Source organism: Pseudoliparis swirei, chromosome 10 (genome assembly GCF_029220125.1).
Source record: "Pseudoliparis swirei isolate HS2019 ecotype Mariana Trench chromosome 10, NWPU_hadal_v1, whole genome shotgun sequence".
Classification (NCBI taxonomy): domain Eukaryota; kingdom Metazoa; phylum Chordata; class Actinopteri; order Perciformes; family Liparidae; genus Pseudoliparis; species Pseudoliparis swirei.
In genome coordinates, this window is record NC_079397.1 from 4,572,188 (window position 1) to 4,597,293 (window position 25,106).

Below are 25,106 nucleotides of genomic sequence, written 5' to 3' on the forward strand. Positions count from 1 at the left end.
AAGATGTTTTTCACTTTATAACAACCTTATTTTCACATTATTTTGTACATGGCGACATGTAATTCCACGGCCAAGCATATAATTGATATAACAAGAAACTCATGCTTGAATAGCTGTGCACGGAGAACAGCTAAATTGAGGAATGTGGCTCATTTACATGGTTTGATTTTTCATGCTCGGGTGGTGACATGTCATGAAGCGCTAGCGTCATAATAAGATAAACAGGACACGTACACCACAGAAATGTATGATTTCCATTAAAAACTGCATGTAAAACTTCTGGAACTACAATAAAAAGAGTGGTGAACTACAAATAGAAAGGTAGTGTGGGAATGTTGACTTTATTATAGATAAAGTAGATGGACACACACCTAGTGCAGTTTCTTATACCATACCATCCGGTTGAAATGGACAAGCCAGCTGAAAGAGCACATATTTTAATGTGAATAATGCTAACATGCTTGTATTAATATTCGCCCTCTTTGCAACTTTTTAATTAGCAATTTGTACAAGAGGGCTATTCTTTGATAAATTACATATTGATGATTAATATCAAGAGTATAGGGCTGGAATACTGTGCTGGCTGGCTGTCACTTGCAAAAGAATTCAAGCAAAAGCACTTATCTACGCCAGAGAAATCCTCCACACAAGGGGAACATTTCGGAGTTCTCAAATAGCCAAATTCCATTTATTCTCGGTGCATCAGCGGTGTGCTCACCTAGTAACTGGTAAACACACATCAACAATGACGAAAGAAGCATTAATGAATCTTGATATATTCCCCAAAGAAAACAGTTTTAAGTGTTGCCACACTGCAAAGCCCGAGGAATATCATCAAAGCATGTGCGTGCCCACCGGGACGACGTTCACACCATATATCTGTTTTACTTTTTTATTGTGCCAATCGCTATCGCTGCTGGCACAAAGAACGATGTGTCAAAACAATGGAGCATGAGGCGTCCTTGGCCGACCGGCTAACACCTGATTAAGATGAAGAGCTAAAAAACCAAATGGCAGAGATTATGATCGGCCATAAAGTGTCTGAGTAAGTGCATCCAGGGGCCAGAGCTCACCTGCGAACAATAGAAAACACAGAGGGAAGAAACGAAGCCGTCCAGACGTGCAGTCAGACTTTATTCGCGTGGCCTTGGGGTGCGCGGCTGCCTGTGTCCCGCCGTTGCATTGTTCCCGCGTGTGTTGTGATGTTCGTCAGTCAGGGCGGTGCCGGGCAGGTGCTCGTCTAACGTCTACTTGACACATATAACATTAATTATAAATCAAAAGCCGATAGAACGGTGCGCTCTTTGATGTTTCTCTTTAACGTTTCAGTTGGCCTACTTGTTCACAATCTGGATAATGGAGATGCATAAATAGTAAGTGTGCCTTTGATTTGACATGTCTCCTGCACTGTGTTGAAAGGTAACTAATCCGCTTGATAACAAATAAAATGTGATGCCGCACACAGATAAAACTACCCAACTGTCAGATGACTCGACTAGCTAAAGCTAACATAGTAATGATGATAATTTAAAGCATTTAGAGCCTTTACTTTAGTAAAAGCACAAATACCATAATGTAAAATTAGTTTGTTATCAGTAAAAGTTCCGAGTTATAAGTGAAAGTACATCAGCTGTCAGCAAAATGGAAGAATCGAAAGTAAAAGCACTCAACGTGCACAATGGCCTCTTTCTCAGTGCCATCATCATTTGTGCATCATATTACTGGAAATACTTTTTTTTCAGTCTGCATTTTTGCAAAATTGCGGATATTTGCAGGTTCTGCGGTAACAAGAGTTAAATAAAATATTTAGGTTGTGCCCCAGAAAACCAAAACATTAAGCTGAGGGATGCTAAAGCGCAGAGTAAAAAAAAAAATCTGAGCACTCACTTCTCAATCAGAGGAGGACGATACCCCCCGGTCAGAGAGCTCGGCCCGGTCAGAGAGCTCGGCCTGTGTCGCGAGGCGACGAGATGACTGAGCGTGAGGCCCGCTGCCCGTGGCACCGTGCAGACATGTTCCATTCTGTCAGAGCTCTGCGGCTCATCGGCACCGTTTCACATGGTCCCCCCCCGACTGTTGGCCCAGCGAGTGGGAACTTAAAGAGGCTCCGCTGACAGCCTGTTCCGAGCATTCGAGCACTGTGGCTTCGATGGCGACATTTAACCTTTTTTTTGCAGACAGAGCGGGCTTTTTTTAGTGTGTGTGTGTGTGAGAGTGCGCGTTCATTGTGAGCTCAGGTGGTTGAAGATGTGCTGGTGTTATCAATAGGAGTGATAAACATTCAGGTGTTTCATTACAAATCAGTTTCTGTACCTCCTATTAAAAAGTCTGCAGGTCGTGAGAAAAAACAACACATGAAAGAAGAGTTTTAAAAAAAATGTTGGCAGCCCAAATGAGAAAAAACTTAATTGATCTTCATGGGTGTCAGATATATTACACACCAGTGTCAGGAAAATGAACATTGACTCCAATAGCAGGTATTTCCCCCCAAACAGTGAATACCTAAGCTAAGCATTCTTTTCAGCCCCCCACACTGAGTGTGTTCACAGTGTGTGTGGTCTGAGGTTGGAAAACCCATCAGTGTGTTGAGTCTTCGTCGCCACCTGCTGGCGGTTGTCAAAAATGACTGTGTTAAAGAACAATCTAAATGAGCTCCGAAGAAATCATATATCCAATAAAAAAAAATACAATAGATTACGTCAAGCAAATACATGTTAATACTCCAATATTGCGCCACAACCTCGGGTATAATTCATCCATCCACTCAGCCAGAAGGTTCCTGTTGCTGTCCGTCCTCTTGCGTACCTCTTCTGAACATTAACATATATGCTGTGTGTCTGTAAAAAAGATAAGAAAAAAGACAATGAACCGGCTTGCAGACTGAAATGTACAAAACAAAGTTATTCTTCTACGAGTTAGTACTGAAAATGTGTAAAAAGGAACACGAGTTTCAGACAAACAAACATTTTCTGAAAGCTGCAGACAAGACAACCTGACAGACACGACGGATGTCCTCTGCTTGTGAGTTTAACAAGTCACAACAAGACCTTTTGTCTTTAATCTTCAATGAGAAGCGGACAATCGGGCTTTGGCTAAAGATCTGAAGGTCTTTCCGCAAGTTAAAAAAAAAGATCAAACCTGCCTGATGGCAGCGTGAGTCACGCATGAGAGGCTTTAAATCAGTGGTCGCCAACCCGTCGATCTCGGAGACGTTCCCTGTCGATCTCCAAAATAAAATGAAAATAAATTCAGAAACACATTGTTCCTTGTTTTCGAACATTTTCTGAAGTGTCTTCTGAAATGTTTTCTTTCTGACTGGAAGATTGACGTCAGAAAAGATCTCCGCCTGATTCATGAACGCCTGAAAACGGGTTCGCTTACACAGCCGTGTTGTCAGCTGTGCTCCCCGAAAGAGGGGAAGTACCACTACAGGTGGGGCGCAGGGGGAAATGCAGAAAGACCTTTATTGATAACTTCACATATTACAAGCTCAAAGTACACCGACATAAAACTAAGTCATCAATAAATAAATGTTGAAATGCCTGTACCTTCGTGTACATGTTTACGTTACGGCATTAACAGGTTACGCCTGCGCATGCGCGACAGCCGAGATTCTTGGCGACTTGCCAGGTCTTACCTCCGTGAGTTGGGCTTTTCTGCTGTTGTCCTTCAAAACAAAAGCTCAACATTGAGCTTTTTTTTCATGTCTGATTGAGCAATCTGGTTTACTTGAAAGTGATTGCAATTGCATTTATTCTATTATTTGAAAAGGGACAGATGCAGGAGTCACAAATGGTGATTCTCATATTTATTATTATGAAAATTATTTAAATCTGAGGATGTCTGTAGAGCTGATGTGAACGTAATCACCAACGGTGTGAGTTCAGAACCAATCCCAGATGAGAAAACTTTCATCAATACCAATTTTGCCCCGAAAAACTCGTCAGTGGAGTTGAGAAAATCACCAAATCAAAGACCAGGAGCTGGATTACTGACACAGCTGACAGACTGCCTCAGACTGGCTGTCTGTGATTATGAACTAACTACAAGCTCACAGACAGAGTTCAGTCACAGCCATAACACTGACTGGAGTCACATGGCTTGATGGCCTTGTGATCACAGAGCTGAACTTCCATGAGTTGCATTGACTGATCATGTTGTCAGTGTTGTGTTGTAATTGGATTAGATTCAATTCATTGTCATTTCTAAAGTACAGGTACAGAGGCAACGAAATGTAAATAAATACAACATTTATATTGGTAGTTCATCCAGCTGCTCATTGCAAATGTGTTTTTTCTTGTTCATATTGTGTGCGGTTAACAAATATCTTACTTGTTATATTACACTTAAATTCTGTGTTCCTGGTCACATCAATTTGAACGCTGGACCAAAATGACAATTAGGCCAAATAAAAAGTCATAAGTCCAGTCTGGACAGTCGTTTTCTCTCAACGCCTCAATAGGTAGATCTTGCCGTCATGAAGGCGGAGGTCAGGGATCTTGGGCTCAAAAAGGTTGGTGACCACTGCTTTAAATGTTATTCATAAAAATCTTAAAACTCTGGAGGCCGGTTTAAGAGGGCTATAATGAAAATCACTTTTTTGGGGGTGGGTTAGTTTGTGATGGAGGAAATCGTTACTGTATTCCACATTTTCTGAAAGTGAGACAATTGTATAGATGAGGCTGAACACAGACAACTGGAGTTGTTAATGTGAGAAGAAATTAAAAGTTCTCTGTAGCCTATTATGCTCAGAGTATGCTTTTGCATATCTTCCTTCCTGCCAAATCGTGTGCCTAAATAAGAATATGATGGATAACAGGGGCACCGCGACAGAGCCCTGAGGCACTCCACGGTTACATTAAACCAGGGAGGAGGAAGAAGCAGCCATCTTTATTATTAGCAAACTTAGCCTAGCATAAACACAGAGCCGTACTAGCTGTTTAGTGACAAGCACGCTAAGAGACATGAAAAACCTGTGTTGAAGATTACCTGCAACGTCCTCCATATGTGCTCTGCACGTCTTCCCAGGAGGCCTATGTGTTGGAAAGTGGAAACAAAATGAATCGCATTTGCAACCCAAACAAATTATTATGATTACACAACAATCCCTCAAGAAGAAGTGGAGTTCTATTTCATCCTTCCTGACTGCCAGAGGCGGTGCTTAGCACTGGATATCTTCCGTCTTGCGCATAGCAGGTCGAGTATTAATAACGACAAAGTCACCCGTGACCTCGGATGACCCGCCCACCGGGTATAAGTTCCGGTGTCATCCCGAGATCAGTTCTTTTTCATCTTCTCGCATACGCAGGCTAACGGAATTACTACGTTAGCATCAGCTAAAGCTGAAGTTTAACTGAAGCTCGTCGCGGGGAGCCTTGTGACCAAATGGTCGGAGTTGCGATCCGTCGCCCTCCAAAGGCTGCGACGAGCTCTCCTCCGAGGAGGAGGACGTTGCGTTCTCTATGGCGGTCCGTCGAGGCGGACCGGAGAACGCACAGGTTTTTCTCGGTCTTCACCAGAGCACCTTCACCGCGAAGCTTCAATCGGGTGAGATCGAATACAATTGCTGTCTATGACGGCATATCCCACAGGAGCAGAGCTCTCGTTCCTGCTAACTGTGTGCTATCGAGAGCGCGTCCGCTCGGTGTCGCCAGGCTGCTACACTGGCGCGACCGGCTCTCTGTAGCGGTGGGATAGCGTGTGTGTTGACTTTGGTAGCATTGCCGCCGTGCATAGCTAGCAGAGTGTGTCCACTCAGGCTAACGGAGCCTACGCTAAATCCGACAGCTACTTCCTGTTCCACAGGACCTCGGCCCAAGTAGCGGAGTGCTCTCGCGCAGGCTACTGTTGGGCGATTTACACGCTAACGAGCGCGTCTGCCTGCTCTGCTGCTGGACTGCACACTGCTACACTGCTACACTGCTACCGGCTTCCAGTGAGCAGAGCGTCCCGCTCAGGCTCACCGGGGGGACGCTAAGGAGGCTATAAGAATAAGAAGAAGAATAAGAATATACACTTTTATTAATCCCTAAGGGGAAATTAGTTCTCTGCATTTAACCCATCCTTAGTTATTAAGGAGCAGTGGGCTGCGGTGAAGCGCCCGGGAAGCAACTGGGGTTCAGTGCCTTGCTCAAGGACACTTGACTTGCAACTAATGGGGAGAGCGGGGATCGAACCCACAACCCTGCGGTTGCAGGACGGCCCTCTTACCCCACTGAGCTAAAGCCGCCCCACTGAGCTAAAGTCGATACTGATGCATACTGCACATGTACCTCCATGACATCGCCGCTGTTGCAGCTAGCAGAGCGTCTCCACTCAGGCCAACTAATGCCACGCTAATGCTGACAGCTACCAGACGAGTGAAGTGTGTCCTCACTCACTAGAGCATGCTGTTTTCTGATCCGTGCTCACGGGATCAGCGTCTACAGTAGCGCAGAGCTCTCGCTCAGGCTTACTGGGAGGACACCAGTAAGTACAGTGGTCATAGTAGTGGAGAGGGTCCTCGAAGAGACCTGCCCTCTCACTACGACTGTTTCCACAGGACCTGCTCCCCCGTAGCACAGTGCTTTCGCCCAGGCTACTCGTGGGATGCTTGTAATTACAGCTACTGTACTAGTCAAGCGTGTCCTCACTTCCTCTCTCTAGAGAGGCTGTTCTCTAGACCGCTTTCTAAACTGTCTTCACGGAACCCGTTTCCACAGTAACAGAGCGCTCGCTTAAGTTTACTGATAGGACACCAGTAATCACAGCTACTGTATTGAAGAGGTGTCCTCGCTCTAGACGGACTGTCTCTGTCCTGCTCGACAGGACCTGGGCCACAGTAGCGGAGTGCTACTGCTGCGACCCTAGCTGCTACAGCTACCGTACTAGTGAGGCCAGTGGTGGCTGATACCCTCACTAGACGGGCTGTCTCCGTCCTGCTCCACAGGACCTGGGCCACAGTAGCGGAGTGCTACTGCTGCGACCCTAGCTGCTACAGCTACCGTACTAGTGAGGCCAGTGGTGGCTGATACCCTCACTAGACGGGCTGTCTCCGTCCTGCTCCACAGGACCTGGGCCACAGTAGCGGAGTCCTACTGCTGCGACCCCCAGCAGCTACAGCTACTGTACGAGTGAGGGCAGCGTTACGCTCTCCCCTCACTAGACGGGCTGTCTCTGTCCTGCTCCACAGGACCTGCGCTGCAGTAGCGGAGTGCGCTCGCTCTAGCTCCTGCTAGGACCCCAACAGACAGGTCAGGTCAGCTCCAGGCCAGCCGACCAGTTGCAAGCGCCGGCTAGGAGCCGCAGGGGCTCCCCTAGCAGTTCAATCGGGCATGCTAGCTTATAGAGTAGGTCTGCTGACCGCAGAACTAGCTCAGATAAGTCGCCACCCTAGTCTTCAGGGTCATTCCCGGCCCTGCCGCCTTTTCAGTCTCCCCTCCAGAGACTATCTGAGGGGTTACCATCTTACGACAGATCACCGAACCCCGGCGTCCATGCAGGACATGGCCAAATATGGCCTCCGTCCCATGCCATCCATTGAGCTGACTATCGCATCCATCGGTTTTTCCCCAAGGGGACTCCGAGGCCGGATGACCGGTGCCCTCGAGCCCAGTCGGTTCTCAGGTGACCATTTTACCGTGCTTACTACACGGTAACTCCCCCTCATATGTCATACTTGACTACAGCCTCAGTGATGCTTCGCTGCAGGCATTTACACTTACGTCAAGAGAACCTGGGCGCCTAATGCTCTCCAGGGTTCAGACCAGCTGTTTGGCCGGCGCAGGCACCCTTGTCGGAGGCATGTAGGAACAACCTCCCTACTGTCCCAGTGAAATCAGGGGACCTGCTCTATAGGCGCAGCAGCGCACGGTGCAAGCCGGTTAGACCAGGCAGCAGTTATCTGGTCTTCGCAGGACCGTGTCCACACCCCGCAGACTCGGGGGCGCCACGTCTTGACTTTCTCATGCTGAGCACAGCAGACATCCTTCGTGTGGTCTCCAGAGGAGATCGGCTCATGTCTGTCGACTTAAAGGAGGCCTTTTGTCAGGTTCCTAGAATGCTTCACAGACGGTTGCTCTGTTATGCTTTCCAAAGCCGTTATTCCCAGGCTTCTTCCATGTGGACTTCCCCAGGAGTTTCTACAAAAGGCGTTACTGCCGCCCTGCAATCACCAGGGCATGAGGAAACTGCCATCCTGGACAATCTGGCTGATATGTGCGCCATACCCATTTAGGGCCACACAGTGCATTACTTGCACTCTCTCACGCCGCCGGTTGGGCCTTCGTGAACAAACAACTGTCTGAGCCATTCTCAGAGCATAACCTTTATTGGTGTAGCTCTAGATGCAGCCACTAAGCGGGCCTGGCCGTCACTCAGACAGGTGAACAGCATCCTCTGCAGCCTTCCCCTCTCTGAGGGGGCAGATGGCTGTCTTTTATCCTCTCTTCTTGCCTATCGGGTAAATTGACAGCAGCATCAGCTGTCTTACACTCTTTCTCACGCTGCCCGGTTGGGCCTTCGTGAACATAAAGAGTTTTCTGAGCCATTCTCGGAGCATAACCTTCATTGGTATAGCTCTAGATGCAGCCACTAAGTGGGCCTGCCCGTCACTCAAGCAGGTAGGTACTCTCTGAGGGGGCAGGCAGTGGTCTTTTATCCCTTTTTTCCTTGCCTATCGGGCAAATGCTTGGGCTGCTGTCGCGGCGCCCTTCGCATGGAGGGCCTAACAGCCTTCGCCAGGGGCCACAGGCACAAGATGGGGGTCACAGTGGTGCCCTCGGCTCTATCCCCGTAGAGGGTGAGAGCATACCCGTCAGAGGGTATCCCCAGGGAAGGGGTCCGCCCCACCGGGAGGTCGCCACAGCAGACTCCCGCCTCTCAAGGTGGGGCGCAGTCTGGCGGTACAGGACTTCCAGAGGACAGTCTATTCGCGACACTTGGGTCTGGAGCCACAGGCCATGCACCTAGCGCTCAAACAGTTCCTGCCATACTTGGGAGGGAATATGTACTTGTTGGGCGAGACATCGCCTCAACCACATGTTGGCTTGAACCTCCAGGGGTCTCTAGGGCTGCAGAGCTGCTACGGAGCTCCCGTGCCCTTCTGACTTTTCTTACTCCGGTAACCCTTCACCTGACCAATTGTCGGGCGAGGTAGCGACCAGGAGAACGGAACCAGGGCGTTCCCCACATTTCCGCTGATCTTGCCAACGACTCGGGGTCTTCAACAGGGCCACCAAATTTTGCTGGTGGCCCCCTTGCCTCCAGCCAGGACTTGGTTCCCCTGGCTGCACAGACTTCGCTGTGAGACGCCACGGTGCCTCGCTGACATGCGGGACCCCTAGCACAGCTAGATGGTGGGACCTGCCATCCCGATCCCGGCCGTGCCCAACAAAGGGCTTGGCCGCAGGACAGCAGAAGCAGCTGAACAGGATCAGTCCAAAGGACTATTCTAAACGCCAGAGTGCTATCCGTCTACAAGACATGTGCAGACCGAAGCCGCTTCCCGACCAGCGGACGGAGGGACCCAGTACGGTGCCTCGTGCCTACGGTACTCACGCCTCAGTCATCCCTTCTAGTTAAGGGCATGTCTGCCTCTATCCTGAGGGCCTACATAGCTGCCATTTCATGGCAGCATGCTAAAGCCGACAATGATGCGGAACAGCCACAAGCTGGTGTCCCTCTTCATAAGGAGGGCCTCAGTGACTATCCCCTGAGCCCCCCCCCCCCCCGAGGGCTCCTCCAGGGGACTCGCCCGTGGTACTGGACACCCTATACTTGCCTCCCTTCGAACCCTTGGCAGAGGCAGAGCTGTGGTTGCTGTCGGCAAAGACCTTTCATCCTTGCCATAACTGCGGCAGAGCAAGTAGGCAAGCTACACGCCCTGTCGGTCAATGAGCCTTGTCTGAGGGGAACTCAGATGGCTCGGGTGTCACACTGAGGCCTAAAGCAGTGGCTTCCCCGAAAGGTGCTGGCACGCTCGGGTCTCAACCAGCCTGTCCAGCCTGCACAGCTTGACCACCATAACTAGTCAGTTAGGGTGGATCTAAGAAGGGCTATGCCACTGCAGAACAGTGCCTGTTCCACTAGATAGTGGAGGCCATTGCCTGTGCATAGGTGGTGAACGTCCGTGCTCTGCCATCCAGAGCAGGGTGTTCTACCAACAGCGTTCCCACATCACGGGCGACCCTGAGAGGTATGCCCGTAGGGAATATAGGTGCATATAACAGCCTCAGGGGCATCGTTGCGCACATTCACCAGAGACTACAGAGTGAACGGGAACACCCTCCATGCATTGCAGGTGGTTCTCCGTCCAAATCCTCTGCTTGAGTCATATGAGGTAGTTTCCTTGGGATTCCTCGTGACTCTGTTGATATAAGTCATCCAGTGCTAAGCACCGCCTCTGGCGGTCAGGAAGGATGAAATAGAACGCAAGTTACGTATGTAACTATGGTTCTATGAATCCTGGATGACCGCCAGAGTTCTTAGTCACTCGGAATCTCGTGAGTTCGCGAGAAGATTCCGTAGAACTGATCTCGGGATGACACCGGAACTTATACCCGGTGGGCGGGTCATCCGAGGTCACGGGTGACTTTGTCGTTATTAATACTCGACCTGCTATGCGCAAGACGGAAGATATCCAGTGCTAAGCACCGCCTCTGGCGGTCATCCAGGATTCATAGAACCATAGTTACATACGTAACTTGCGATTTAAAGCTATTTTTCCCTTTCCCTGATAGTTTTAAGGAGGAAACCTTCAACGATTTCAGATTGGACATTTCACAAGGCATGTGTCTTTTTATACTTCAAATTTAAATTTAAGGGAGGAATTAAAATTGATATTAATACAGAATAATTTATAATTTATATATGCTCTTGAACAGGCAAACCAAGCTCTGGCTTAGATGTAGGGTTGATCACTATTTAGCATCAGCCGCCCGGCATGCTGGGTTGCAATCTGCAGCCTCGCCACTAGATGTCGCCACATCCTTCTCTCTAGACCCTAAAGACGTACCGTATTTATGCCAAATCTACATGGGAGCTTTCATGCCTGTACATTGTGATTGAATATGAAGCGTTGACATATATTTGTATGTAATATTTAACAAGTACAAGCCAGAAAAAGATTGGACGTACCTCTTTGATGTAGCTATCATTAGCATAGTACCAACGCTGGCTCCCACGCTGACGAACGTAGGCAGTATAGTGACCATACATTGCATATCCAGAGTGCACGACCACTGCATGCAACGTGTACTTGCAGTCGATCTGGAAGGACAAACAAAGTTGTTTGAAAGAGACAATGTGAAGATATTATTATTATCATAATTGTTCTAAGTACCTGTTTAAACTCTGACGAGAACGCTTCTTTGACGGTCTCAGAGAAGTCAAAGGTTTCTGGAAAGGTCACCGCGCAATCGAGTTTTTGGGTGAAACCGCCGCGATTCCGAAACCTTTTCAGGTGCACGCACAGGATACGAGGCAGGGAGAGCAGTTTGAAAGCCTGAGGAAGAAGAAGATGTTTCAATGTGGCGGTTCAAACTTTCTGGGAAGCGTTTCACTCCTCACCTGTTGAGACGGAGTTTTCCTTCCACATGTTGCACAAAAGCAGCAATCGATCCCCCTCAGCTCCTGATGCCGGAAGAAGGAGGTCATGCAGTTCTCCTGGAAAAAGTTCATGGAAAGAATAAAGGCTACTTCTTAGTTTGACTTCAAGAAAGTTTACAGGAATTGTTTGACAGTGACTTTAAGCACACGCCTGACCATTGAATGTGTCGCGGCAGCCAGTTAGCTTAGCTTAGCATCAAGACTGGAAACGAGGCAAACAGCTAGCCTGGCTCGGTTAGCACCATAATAAACCTAATAAACAGATAATTAAGTTATAGGTGATATTCTGGGCTATTTCTTATATATATAATTAGTGGTCACAACATAATTTAAATGAAAAATCACATACCAGCACTTCAAAATATCACAATTGAACGTGTTATAGTCTTATCATTTCCTGTAAAACCACAACTTGTTAGTTTCTCACTTCTGTGATTGTATTGATTTAATAAGAAATGTTTTATTAGTTTGCATAATAGGTGCTGGAAATATTGATTTAGTTTCCTGCATGCAGAGCAAGGCGATGTGTTTTCTGTGCTTATGCTACGGTAACCAAAGCTAACCTAGTTCATCATTTACATGCGGTAACGTCGATCTTCTCATTTAATTTTGGTTAAAATAAAAAGCCAATTATATAAAATGTCTTAAAAACAATCTAAAGGAGGGAAAAGAAAGTAACGGCACCAGGGAGTCGTGATCTTCCTTCACGTGCAGAGACAGGCTGAGCATGTAGCTGGTCAGAGTCTGGAAGGAGTTGCACTCCAAACACTGCAGATACGTCTCCAAGGAAATCTTGTACAGATCCTGGATTTCAAGAGCCTGGCAGAGAAAAACAAAATGCTGACGCACATTATGGCTGACGCACACACAGGCGGAGAAATAACGAACATTCAGGATTACCCACCAGAGGTTTGTCGTCCATCTGCTGCTGCATGAAGTTCAAGATGTGGAGGAACACCTCGTCGGCATCGTGCTGCACAGAAACTGCAAAGCATTGTCAGAAGTTGTCAGGTGAACCACATCGGTATTAAAATATTGTGCGGGGGTTTGTTTTTCCTTTACGTCGAATGCGGTTCCCATCCAGAGAGTGGAGGAAGTCGCGGTGAGGCGTCGGCTGAGGGCGGTCGCTCCTCATGGAGGCCAGAACTCTCTTCAGCTGCAGGGGGACGTTACGACCACGACCGTCCGCCCCCACGCCGCCTGCCTCCCACCTAGCGGTGCAATTCATAAACCCTCGGTAAACTTTTTTTAGCACCTGAGAAAAATCCGGATTGACACCAGTGCAATCCCCGCTTTACTTCTCAAATTTGCGGCCATTTTGTTCAATTATTATCAATTGTCATTTTCACTGGAATTAAATAAAGTAAGGGAATATCTGCTGATCTTGCTTGGGAACACTTTATATATAATATATATATATATATATATATATATATATACATATATATATATATGTAAATATATATATATAAGTACATATACATATATAAATATATATTTATAAATATATTTATATATAAATATATATAAATAAATATATATGTATTTTTCTTACTGTTTTTTTACTTTTTATTTGTATTACTGCTCACTACTGTGCACCTGCTACTGTACTCCTGCAATTTCCCCACTGAGGGACTAATAAAGAATAATCTTATCTTATTTTATATATATATATGAATATAAATATATCGTTGATGTGTTCAGACTTTTTGGGTTTTGTTTATCACATGGATTTCATTATTAAATTATTTTTAAGTCTATACACATATTGCAAGGTAATACCGTGCATTCTTTATTGTGGTTTCCAGTGTAAATTGTTGTTGTTTCGTATAATAGATTTCTTTCTAAACTTCTTCTGATGTGCTCTTTTTTCCTGACCAACCAATAAATAGTAGGAAACAGAAAAAGCAATCAATGAAAAAACCCTTTAAATTATACTGAAGCTGTATTTGTTTTAAAAATCAGGTTCATATGGATATGCAACTTAATATTTCTTACTTGGCGAGAAGTTCTCCGACTTCCCAGGTAGCAGAGAAGGTCTGGAGTAACGTGTTCACACAGCAGGACAGATTGTAGTTGGGGAGGCCTCTCATTCCTGTGGCAGACCATCAGAAACATTCAAATAATCCGGTTTGTCAAAACTCAAACCGAACACGTTATCTACGGCCCGCCTACCGTAGCGGCCCCGAGTGCCAGCGGGTGTACACGTGTGAAAATAAAATGAAAAATGTAACAGCAAAGTCCTGAGGCCGAAGGTAAATATAGCTGCAGCGAACGCCTACCTCACTTGCATATTGAATTCAAATAAACAATTACGTCATTTGATAGAAGACAGAGTGAGAAATTCATGTTTGGTTTGTTGACTTAAGGCCGCGTGTACAGGAGATGTTTATTTTACACAGATCCAAGGTCAGTGTTTTGTTTTTCTACGTCGTCGCTGCACACGTGAGGGATTTATTGGTTGTGAAGAGAAAAATAACTGTGTGAAATGCAATAATACGAAGAAATTCACTGAAGAAACCACACACGCTGAGCAAGTAAATGCATCGTTACAGATTGCGGTGGAGCCCGTGGAGATCTTAATTTAGCCATAATGTTTTAACAGCTGATCGTGTGGGTCTGCGAGATCTACACTGCAAACAAATCGCGAGGGGCCTGGAGACCCTCAGAGACTCTCAAAGGAGCTCCAGAGAGTAAACACGCTTTTTTCATTCCCCTGAACATTTGTGAAATATTCCCCCCCCCCCTTTAAAACCATCCTGCTGTGGCCAACTCAGGTTGCCTGAGGGGCAGGTTTTTTGAAAAAATGAAAAAGGTACCAGCTGCATGTGGTGAGGCACCAGTTGCAGGAGGTTTTAGGAGGGCGTCCTATGGCAATGCATCATGTTTATTTTACTGCAAAGGAAGCCTCGAGGGCACTGCATCACATGTATTCCACTGGAGGGGCACCATATGGGTCCTTTATTATGTTTTAACCTCTGGAGCATCAACCTAGAGAGGTACTTTATTATGTTGTATCCTCTGGAGGGACAACTAGGGTACTTTATTATGTTTTATCCCCTGGAGGGGGACCTTATGGGGACTTTATTATGTTGTATCCTCTGGAGGGGCACCCAATGGGTACTTTATTATGTTTTCTCCACTGGAAAGGCACCATATAATATGATATATACCTTTATTCGTCCCACAGTGGGGAAATTTCAAAAATCACAGCAGCGGTGCACATCAGAGCATTAATAAAAATAATTATAAAACACAAAACTAAATACTAAAAAACTAAAAACTAAATACTAAGACTAAATATACAAGTGGAAAACAAAGTAAAGTGCTGAGTAAAGTAAAGTGCTGAGTAAAGTGTTGAGATTGCCAGGATATGGGTACTTTATTATGTTTCCTCCTCTGTAAAGGCAACCTAGAGAGGTACTTTATTGTGTTTTATCCCCTGGAGGGGCAACTAGGGTACTTTATTATGTTTTCTCCTGAAGGGGCAACTCGGGTACTTTATTATGTGTTCTCCACTGAAAAGGCACCGTTTTGGCCATCATTCAAGTCTATTCAGTCCACAACTGCGGTCAACTCAGCCGACACTCGGATCTCCGTGGTCAACTCAGCCGACACTTACATTTCTGTGCACCTATAGACTGATGTTGACGGTAAACGCATTCGATCGGGAGCGCGCGAGGGTTTTGATAAAGTTAGCGGAAGAATTCACGTGACATAACATCCGGTTTTGCAAAGTTAGCGGAAAGAACTACGTGAAACAACATCCGTTTTTCAAAATAAGATGTCGACAAATCATACACTAACATATACAAGTAAACAATTAACTGATTTCGAATCTTTATAGATCGTTTCTGAGATTTAGCTTAAATTATGCTAACATTAAAACTTTTTTACTGTACCAAGGAAGAGTTAATAAAAATAAAACTCAGACTTTTTATGTTAAAAAATTCCTATATATAGATTTCCCCAAGAGTTCCAGGAAATGAATGATGCAGCTGTGTTCAAGACAGTCCTGACTTCCATTATCCTGGAAATCAGACATATCTATGGTCCCAATTGGGAGATATTTCAAATTAAAAGTCCTAAATGTTTAAAGAAATCGGTCATTTCTTTAATGTTTGAAGTGCTTTATATATGTTTTTCCTCATAAGCGTGTGTGAGATTCTGCCTGTGTTTGTATGTATGTGAGTGTCTGTATGTGTGTGTCTGTGTGTGAGAGTGTGTGTCTGTGTGCGTGTGTGTCTGTCATTCTGTGTGTGTGTGTGAGTGTGTGTCTGTCTTTGTGTGTGTGCGGGTGTAAGAGTGTGTGCGTATGAGAATTTGTGTCTGTGTGTGAGTATGTGTGTGTCTCTGCCTGTGTGTGTGTGTACGTATGTGAGTGTCTATGTCAGTGGTCACCAACCTTTTTGAGCCCAAGATCCCTGACCTCCGCCTTCATGACGGCAAGATCTACCTATTGAGGCGTTGAGAGAAAACGACTGTCCAGACTGGACTTATGACTTTTTATTTGGCCTAATTGTCATTTTGGTCCAGCGTTCAAATTGATGTGACCAGGAACACAGAATTTAAGTGTAATATAACAAGTAAGATATTTGTTAACCGCACACAATATGAACAAGCAAAAACATATTTGCAATGAGCAGCTGGATGAACTACCAATATAAATGTTGTATTTATTTACATTTCGTTGCCTCTGTACCTGTACTTTAGAAATGACAATGAATTGAATCTAATCCAATTACAACACAACACTGACAACATGATCAGTCAATGCAACTCATGGAAGTTCAGCTCTGTGATCACAAGGCCATCAAGCCATGTGACTCCAGTCAGTGTTATGGCTGTGACTGAACTCTGTCTGTGAGCTTGTAGTTAGTTCATAATCACAGACAGCCAGTCTGAGGCAGTCTGTCAGCTGTCTGTCAGTAATCCAGCTCCTGGTCTTTGATTTGGTGATTTTCTCAACTCCACTGACGAGTTTTTCGGGGCAAAATTGGTATTGATGAAAGTTTTCTCATCTGGGATTGGTTCTGAACTCACACCGTTGGTGATTACGTTCACATCAGCTCTACAGACATCCTCAGATTTAAATAATTTTCATAATAATAAATATGAGAATCACCATTTGTGACTCCTGCATCTGTCCCTTTTCAAATAATAGAATAAATGCAATTGCAATCACTTTCAAGTAAACCAGATTGCTCAATCAGACATGAAAAAAAAGCTCAATGTTGAGCTTTTGTTTTGAAGGACAACAGCAGAAAAGCCCAACTCACGGAGGTAAGACCTGGCAAGTTGCCAAGAATCTCGGCTGTCGCGCAGGCGTAACCTGTTAATGCCGTAATGTAAACATGTACACGAAGGTACAGGCATTTCAACATTTATTTATTGATGACTTAGTTTTATGTCGGTGTACTTTGAGCTTGTAATATGTGAAGTTATCAATAAAGGTCTTTCTGCATTTCCCCCTGCGCCCCACCTGTAGTGGTACGTTCCCCTCTTTCGGGGAGCACAGCTGACAACACGGCTGTGTAAGCGAACCCGTTTTCAGGCGTTCATGAATCAGGCGGAGATCTTTTCTGACGTCAATCTTCCAGTCAGAAAGAAAACATTTCAGAAGACACTTCAGAAAATGTTCGAAAACAAGGAACAATGTGTTTCTGAATTTATTTTCATTTTATTTTGGAGATCGACAGGGAACGTCTCCGAGATCGACCGGTCGATCGCGATCGACGGGTTGGCGACCACTGGTCTATGTGTTTGTCAGTGTGTGTGTGTGTGTGTGTGTGTGTGTGTGTGTGTGTGTGTGTGTGTGTGTGTGTGTGTGTGTGTGTGTGTGTGTGTGTGTGAAACAATGTATTAGTTTGCATGCATATCAGTGGAAGTTGAAGGGTAAATCATGTTTTATTAACAATTCCCAAATTATTTCCCAGATTTTTCCGGGTAAACATATATAAAGCACCTCAAACATTAAGTAAATTACCGATTACTCGTAAACATTTAGGACATTTACTTTGAAATATCTCCCAATAGGGACCGTAGATATGTCTGATTCCCAGGATAATGGAAGTCAGGATTGTCCTGAACACAGCTGCATCAGTCAATGCCGGGGCTTATGAGGAAAAACATATATAATGCACTTCAAACATTAAAGAAATGACCGATTTCTTTAAACATTTAGGACATTTAATTTGAAATATCTCCCAATTGGGACCGTAGATTTGTCTGATTTCCAGGATAATGGAAGTCAAGATTGTCCTGAACACAGCTGCATCAGTCAATGCCGGGGCTTATGAGGAAAAACATATATAAAGCACTTCAAACATTAAAGAAATGACCGATTTCTTTAAACATTTAGGACTTTTAATTTGAAATATCTCCCAATTGGGACCATATATGTCTGATTTCCAGGATAATGGAAGTCAGGACTGTCTTGAACACAGCTGCATCATTCATTTCCTGGAACTCTTGGGGAAATCTATATATAGGAATTTTTTAACATAAAAAGTCTGAGTTTTATTTTTATTAACTCTTCCTTGGTACAGTAAAAAAGTTTTAATGTTAGCATAATTTAAGCTAAATCTCAGAAACGATCTATAAAGATTCGAAATCAGTTAATTGTTTACTTGTATATGTTAGTGTATGATTTGTCGACATCTTATTTTGAAAAACGGATGTTGTTTCACGTAGTTCTTTCCGCTAACTTTGCAAAACCGGATGTTGTGTCACGTGAATCCTTCAGCTAACTTTATCAAAACCCTAGCGCGCTCCCGATCGAATGCGTTTACCGTCAACATCAGTCTATAGGTGCACAGAAATGTAAGTGTCGGCTGAGTTGACCACGGAGATCCGAGTGTCGGCTGAGTTGACCGCAGTTAATCACTGCCACTAGTGCAATATGAAATATTCGCCCGGAAATACATCAACTACTTCTTTGTTTCCCCTGTGTTAGTTAGTTATGGTTTTATGTTAATACATTTTCCATCTTATTTACATACTGTACAGAAGCAAATCTATTACAGACACCAATACAACGCAGTCCAATACACGCCTCAGAAACAGTGGCAGTAATATACATCGCAGAGTACTTTTGGTAACATTTAAATCACTTACCAAAGTAGCGGTTCAACATATAAAAGTTTGACCACAAACTGTACCGATCCATTGAAACACCCGCACAGACGTCCCCTCGCAGCCTGTGAGTTCACCTGCCGGTCCGCAGTGTGCAGGGAGACTCTGGTGGAAGGTGTCCCTCGTTTCGTTTCACAGTATTAGTCTGTCATCTCAGAGTAAACGTCACCCTCACGTCTACAGCTGGAGGTTCACTTTCGTTTTTGCAGTTCTCCTCACTTTGACGTAAACGAAAGTTAAAAAGTTGTCACGCGCACTGCATCGCTGTGAAATATGAATATACTATCCCACTCTAAAACAATCTAATCTAAGGACCATTCCATCTGGTGTGTTTATTATTTGTTGTAATGTACTTTATCTCACTGGTGTCATTGTTTTGTAATCAAGTTTGTCTTGTTTTGTGTGATCAAATATGTATTTAATTTTCTTGATATGCATATGAAAACAAATAAAATATATATACATACATATATATACCGATATATACATATGTGTGTGTGTCGGTATTAGCATATTTACCATTATTTAAATCTATATCTTTTATTTTGTATGATTATGTACCTGTGCATATATGTGTGATGAGCACATCCTTTCTTTTTCATAAGCATATCAAGAAAATGAAATAAATATATGATATAAGCACATACATATATGCTCTAATTTAAACATACCCAGTATTATAGATTCCCCACAGGAAGTGGGTCTTGTTAAAACACTGTTCAAATCCAAATGACTAGAATCTATTTAAATGAAAACATCTTAAAATATGTAATACTATATATAATAATACAAAAATGCCAGTTGTACATTACAATCATACAAAAGCATACTTTTGATTTGACTCAGAAAACAGTAAAATTGGTGGAAATGTATTTATTCAGAGAAAATAAGTAATTAATATATCTAGTGTTCATTTGATGACATTTTGAAAAGGACTAAACCATATTCTCTACCAACACCAACACAATATTATCAAAATGACAACGGAAAATGTTGTGATGTTCAGTCCTTCAATGTTGTGTTGTTTTTTATTTGTAAATAGTGTGTACTTGTTGCCCTTGCACATTCCTGCTGAGCATTGCCACTTTCATTTCACTGCGCACCCTGTGTGTGTATGTGACAAATAAAACATCTTGAATCTTGAATCTTGAATCTTGAATGAATCTTCTTGAATCTTATGTACCTGTGCATATATGTGTGATGAGCACATCCTTTCTTTTTCATAAGCATATCAAGAAAATGAAATAAATATATGATATAAGCACATACATATATGCTCTAATTTAAACATACATACATATTATAGATTACCCCCCCCCCCCCCAGAAGTGGGTCTTGTTAAAACACTGTTCAAATCCAAATGACTAGAATCTATTTTAATGAAAACATCTTAAAATATGTAATACTATATATAATAATACAAAAATGCCAGTTGTACATTACAATCATACAAAAGCATACTTATGATTTGACTCAGAAAACAGTAAAAATTGGTGGAAATGTATTTATTCAGAGTAAAAATAAGTAATTAATATATCTAGTGTTCATTTGATGACATTTTTTGAAAAAGGGACTAAACCATATTCTCTTACCAACACAAAGAAGTCAAATTTAATCAAAAATGATGCGGGAAAAATGTTGTGATGTTCAGTCCTTCACTGTTTCTGAGTGAGAGCCTGATAGTACGGCGCAAACATGGTAGTCCACATCTGTCTGAGCAGTTTGAGAAGTTTAGAAATCCACATGAATGAAGATGGAAGAGCTGCATGGGGAAGAAATGCACAGATTTATTTCCAAATAAAAAGTTGTATACTTCAACAAAAGCCTTGTGATGATGAAACTGAGCTACATAGAAGATGTAATCCAACCTGGATCCATGTGTAAAGAAAGCATGTAGAGAAGAACGGCCGCCAGAAAGACTCTCCGGAGAGGGAACGAGCCGGAGCCGACCATCAACGCGTTTCTATACAAAAACCTGAGCATGGCTTCAAGTTTACGCATTACAGATCCTGTACAACACAAACACAAACAGTCAGAATCACTGTTTGTACTAAAATGAATGAATATAATGCATGTCGTGAGGGCTGAGCTGAAGACCTCGAGTAGAGACAGGCCGTGCCGTGATCTCCGAGTTTGGATCGATGGCGGGATTTAGAGGCGGTTCTTTATCCTGTTGCTCTTTTTCTTCGACAACATCCAGTGCCGTCTGCTTCTGTTCTTCGGTGAACGCGGCGCTTCCAACCTCACCGGTGATCAGCTCCACGGCCTCATCTCTGTGTCCAAGAGGCACGAGGACGTGCAGGAGGTAGAGCTCCGCCACCGTCCTGAACCCCGTTGCTCTGCTGTTGGATGGGCAGTGCAACCAAACTCTGGCGGCCTCCTGCATCGCGGCCGGTTCTCCCACCTTGGAATAAAGAAGTATGCTGCCACGAGAGAGAAAATATTTTGGATTAGTGAATCGACAGAAAAAAAGATCTTTGTTTCAGTTATTTATTTAGTAAAAATGCCAAACATTCTCTGACTTCAGCTTCTCTGATGTGAGGATTTGCTGCTAATATTGAACATATTAATTAATTGACTAAAAGCTTCAGCTTTACTCACCACATCTGCATTATTTTAGCTGGTATTTCCTCCTGGTACTCGTACTGCTGAAGGACCCAGGAGAAGACACCATGCCACTGATTCAGCTCAGCCAGTGCTTGAATCCCTAAGATGCAGAAGCCAGCCTTAACATCTCCACATCTGGGGAGTCAAAACACAGAAACACACACACACACACACACACATACACACAACGTGACATCTCCACCCATCCAGGCAGACAGGGAGCGTGCAACCGATTCCGGGTGCATTTAGACTTTTCACCTGCTGTCCTCTTGCTCCATGTTGGCACAACTCTCCAGGCCTGTGTTGCATGTTTCAAAAGCTGCCCGGAAGTCTTTGTGGACCATCATTTGCTCCGCAGCGGTGTCCAACATGCTGAACATCTGCGTTAAAGAAGAAGTGGGCTGCAGTGGGCTGCAGACTGTGCCGAAGCTGCGAGCAGGAGCCAGGCTGTTCGAACAGTGGCTCATGACTATAAATTAAAATATATATACTAAAATATATATATTGTAGCGTTAAAAGCTACTGCTTTACTGTTGGCAGCTTACTTCATACGCTGGTGTCAAATAAATCTGTTTAGAGGTTATATTTGTAGGTCCTCCTCCCCTCGGCGTTTTATTTACATTCCGTAATCCTTCGATCTTCCGGGTTTGAGATCACCAGCCAATCAGACGTTAGGATCTTCAGAGTCACGGAATCAGCCAATCAGGTGCCTGTTTCTTGAAACACGCGTCATCTGTTTTTTCTTCTTCTCTTACTTGTAAACACGTGCACGCAGCGGAGAGAGTGTTCGCTTGTCTACCGAGGGCATTTAAGCAGCTAAACTACATTTATGTAAGTCGCTGCTTACTGTTAACACGTGGAACAACACTTTTACACTTTATTAATCTAACGTGCGGTATTAGTTAGCTTTAAAGGGAATACTTGAGCTGATTTAGCCTTTTTGATAGCTATGAAGCTAGCGAACTGCTCGTAACCGTAAGGTTTATAGCTGTAGCTATTAACTAATATATAGTTATGTAACATATTTACCACGAGTTGGTGACAACGTGTACCGCTAGCTTTAGTATTCTAGTTGATAAGTGAAGAATGATCTTATCAATAAGATATTGCGCCATGTGAATTGTGTGCGTAGGTTTATTAAAGGCCGAAGCGTTTTTATTTTGAAACCTGCCTCCATGAAGCAATAACTTTACTTTCTCTCCTGTCTGTGGAGCTGTGAACAGATCACGTGTCTCTGCTCACGTTTAATACCACCCATCACTATTATCTGACTATTATTACCCGTATGATACCATTACTCTCAATCTGTGAATGTTTTTTTACGTCTTCACTATTATATTGAAAAGTCTTAATGTGTCCTAAGAGTATCAATCTGATGATAGTGCCTTCATCAAACAATTAGATTAGTTAAACACTGTTTGTAATACAGTTTAAGTTACAAAAACTGTCCTTGAAGCTGAAACATTATGTCTTGTCTAATGTGTGCATCAGAGAGCTGCTTCCCGTCAGGGGAAAGAATTGGAAAAGAATGTGTAAGCCAGACTGGTGTTTTTTGACTTGTCTTCCTTTTTTTCCCAGCTTGTCCTTAAAATGGCAAAAAGCCTCCGGAGCAAATGGAAGAGGAAGATGCGTGCCGAGAGGAGGAAGACGATAGCGCCAAAGGAGCTGGTCCGTCTGAAACACGCTCTGAGCATGGGTAAGACGGGAAAGGCCGTCATGGCTGACATGGAGGAGATCGCCACTGTGGTGACGGCCGACCAGATCAAGGTGGATGTGGCAATGGCGGGCGACGGTGAGTGAGAGGTTGGGCACAACATGGTCCACGAGGATCAACAGCTGATTACAGTTTTATATTTGTTCAGTTGTTTTTCAAAAGGTAATTGTTTCCTAGTTTCTGTAGATTTGTGTTGACGGCACAGATTGTCAAATTGGGCGAGTGTTAGTTTCCAGACAACATTTTCAATACAATTCTTAACATCCTAATTGACAGACATTTCCTTTTTATTTCTGTTGGTGCGTTTGCTTTTGGGAAACATGTTTATTACCTTCGCATTGAAAATGCGGAAAGATTATGTTTTGATCGCCGTGTATTTTATATTTATTTGTATGCGTGTTACTCGCAAAATCCGCTACTCCACGGGTTGTATTTTGTGTTTTTTACCTTCGCATTGAAAATCGCCGTGTAATTTATTTATTTGTATGCGTGTTACTCGCATAACTCAAAAAGTATTAAACCGAATCACATGAAATTTGGTGGGATGATTGGTTATTATCCAGGGACCATTTGATTAGATTTTGGGATCGATCGGGGTCAAGGTCATGAAAAGGTCAAAATCTTCTTGAATCGCATGAAATTTGGTGGGATGATTGGTTATTATCCGGGGACCATTTGATTAGATGCTGGGATCGATCGGGTCAAAGGTCAAGGTCATGAAAAGGTCAAACTCTTCTTTTTACCATAGCTCGGTCAATTTATATCCAATTGGCATGCAACTAATGCCAAAATGTTCATAATTCAATGCCCAATCTTGTGATATGCGAAGGTATGCGCTCTATGAGTGCCCGTTCTAGTTCATCTTATTTTCATTTTTGTAATCTTTGTCTTTTGCGTCACAGATGGGAAGATGGACTTGGACAGCAAGCGCAACAAGAAAACTCTGTTGGATGAAAATGGTCAGTACCCCGTGTGGATGAACCAACGGCAGGCCAAGAAAATGAAGAGCAAACGGGTCGGAAAGAAAGGCAGCCAGGGCAAGAAGCTGAAGAAGGGAATGGCCTGGTGAGCCAAAACCAGAAGACCTGTGCTTTGCCTTAAAGACTTTTGACGCAGAAAAAGCAAATGATTTCATGTATTCTTTTGTACGTGACACCTGTGGAATTTCTGCTGTTGAATCTCATGTTCGGTGGATTGCAAGATTCCTACTTGTGCATCAGAGTCTGTTGTCAAATATTTTGGTGCAGGAAAATGTTTGTTCTTATGGAACAACTGTTTCATTTTCGTGTTCGGACCCGTTTTAGGAAACTAAGACTTGTGCAAAATATCCTTTTTAGCTCGTCTTACTACACCATAGCAAGGCAGGTGATTGTCATATATTCTCTATTGCAATGTACGTTTTTAATACTCTGATAAAAAATAACTTCCAGATCTATGGCTGGTTTTGTTTACTATTGATGTATAAAGACGTATTACTGGTGCACCCGTTGAGACTGAAATGTCTTGTTTTTGTCGCATGTCATTTTCTCCCCTTGCTTTGTTGTAATTCTCAGATTCTTCAAATTAATTGGAATATTTTGCCCAAATCTCTGAGTACCGTCGTATCGAAGGTGTGTGATTAGCCCTGAAGTTGGAAATAGACCAATTAAAGTTGTAATACAAAGAAACTTGCCTGTAGAATGCATACCTGCAAACTTGTCACCTTTCGGTGAAATTCACCGTTTTGAACTCAAAATAGGTCATCCACGTGAATCGTGGAGATCCGAAGAGTTTTTGTTTTTGGGGGGGGGGTCACCTGGCCCGCTGCCGTTGAGATTGCAGTGAGACGCGGAGAAAAGTGTGAAGTGGTGCTCTTCTTCGCAATAAAACATCTTTGATGGGACGTGTCTCGGCCAATCAGCGTTCAGTTGTCGACATCGTTTGGGGGTTCAGGTTAGCTTGAATGTTAGCCGCTACATCTGCTGCTGTCACGCTGCACGGTGTAGTGATGCTAACAAAGTACCCGTACGTTAAACACGATGTGATTTAGCATAGTTTTAGTATCGATACTTCATTAAGAGAGCGA

The 25,106-nt window shown here is 43.8% G+C and overlaps 3 protein-coding genes across 4 annotated transcripts; 1 reads left to right on the forward strand and 2 right to left on the reverse strand.

Annotated features, from left to right (window-relative positions):
• Nucleotides 1-322: 322 nt before the first annotated feature.
• usp18 (ubiquitin specific peptidase 18) lies at nucleotides 323-18,878 on the reverse strand. 2 transcript variants are annotated; one of them, XM_056425079.1, is made up of 10 exons: nucleotides 18,703-18,878; nucleotides 13,585-13,681; nucleotides 12,649-12,797; nucleotides 12,491-12,570; nucleotides 12,271-12,405; nucleotides 11,548-11,643; nucleotides 11,321-11,482; nucleotides 11,116-11,247; nucleotides 4,990-5,033; nucleotides 323-2,837 (listed from the first exon to the last, which is right to left on the reverse strand). In XM_056425079.1, exons 1-10 carry the CDS (start codon nucleotides 18,752-18,754, stop codon nucleotides 2,765-2,767), a joined length of 1,020 nt encoding a protein of 339 aa, XP_056281054.1. In that variant the 5' UTR covers nucleotides 18,755-18,878; the 3' UTR covers nucleotides 323-2,764. The 2 variants fall into 2 exon arrangements, with proteins under 2 accessions (XP_056281054.1, XP_056281055.1); XM_056425080.1 differs by lacking the exon at nucleotides 18,703-18,878 and adding an exon at nucleotides 13,762-13,942.
• Nucleotides 18,879-20,098: 1,220 nt separating this feature from the next.
• Nucleotides 20,099-21,903, reverse strand: pex26 (peroxisomal biogenesis factor 26). Its single transcript, XM_056425084.1, has 6 exons — nucleotides 21,873-21,903; nucleotides 21,586-21,796; nucleotides 21,322-21,462; nucleotides 20,818-21,143; nucleotides 20,589-20,729; nucleotides 20,099-20,482 (listed from the first exon to the last, which is right to left on the reverse strand). The coding sequence occupies exons 2-6, from the start codon at nucleotides 21,792-21,794 to the stop codon at nucleotides 20,376-20,378; spliced, it is 924 nt and encodes a 307-aa protein (XP_056281059.1). The 5' UTR covers nucleotides 21,795-21,796; nucleotides 21,873-21,903; the 3' UTR covers nucleotides 20,099-20,375.
• Nucleotides 21,904-22,068: 165 nt separating this feature from the next.
• llph (LLP homolog, long-term synaptic facilitation factor) lies at nucleotides 22,069-24,522 on the forward strand. Its single transcript, XM_056425096.1, has 3 exons — nucleotides 22,069-22,158; nucleotides 22,906-23,119; nucleotides 23,944-24,522. The coding sequence occupies exons 2-3, from the start codon at nucleotides 22,918-22,920 to the stop codon at nucleotides 24,108-24,110; spliced, it is 369 nt and encodes a 122-aa protein (XP_056281071.1). The 5' UTR covers nucleotides 22,069-22,158; nucleotides 22,906-22,917; the 3' UTR covers nucleotides 24,111-24,522.
• Nucleotides 24,523-25,106: the final 584 nt, after the last annotated feature.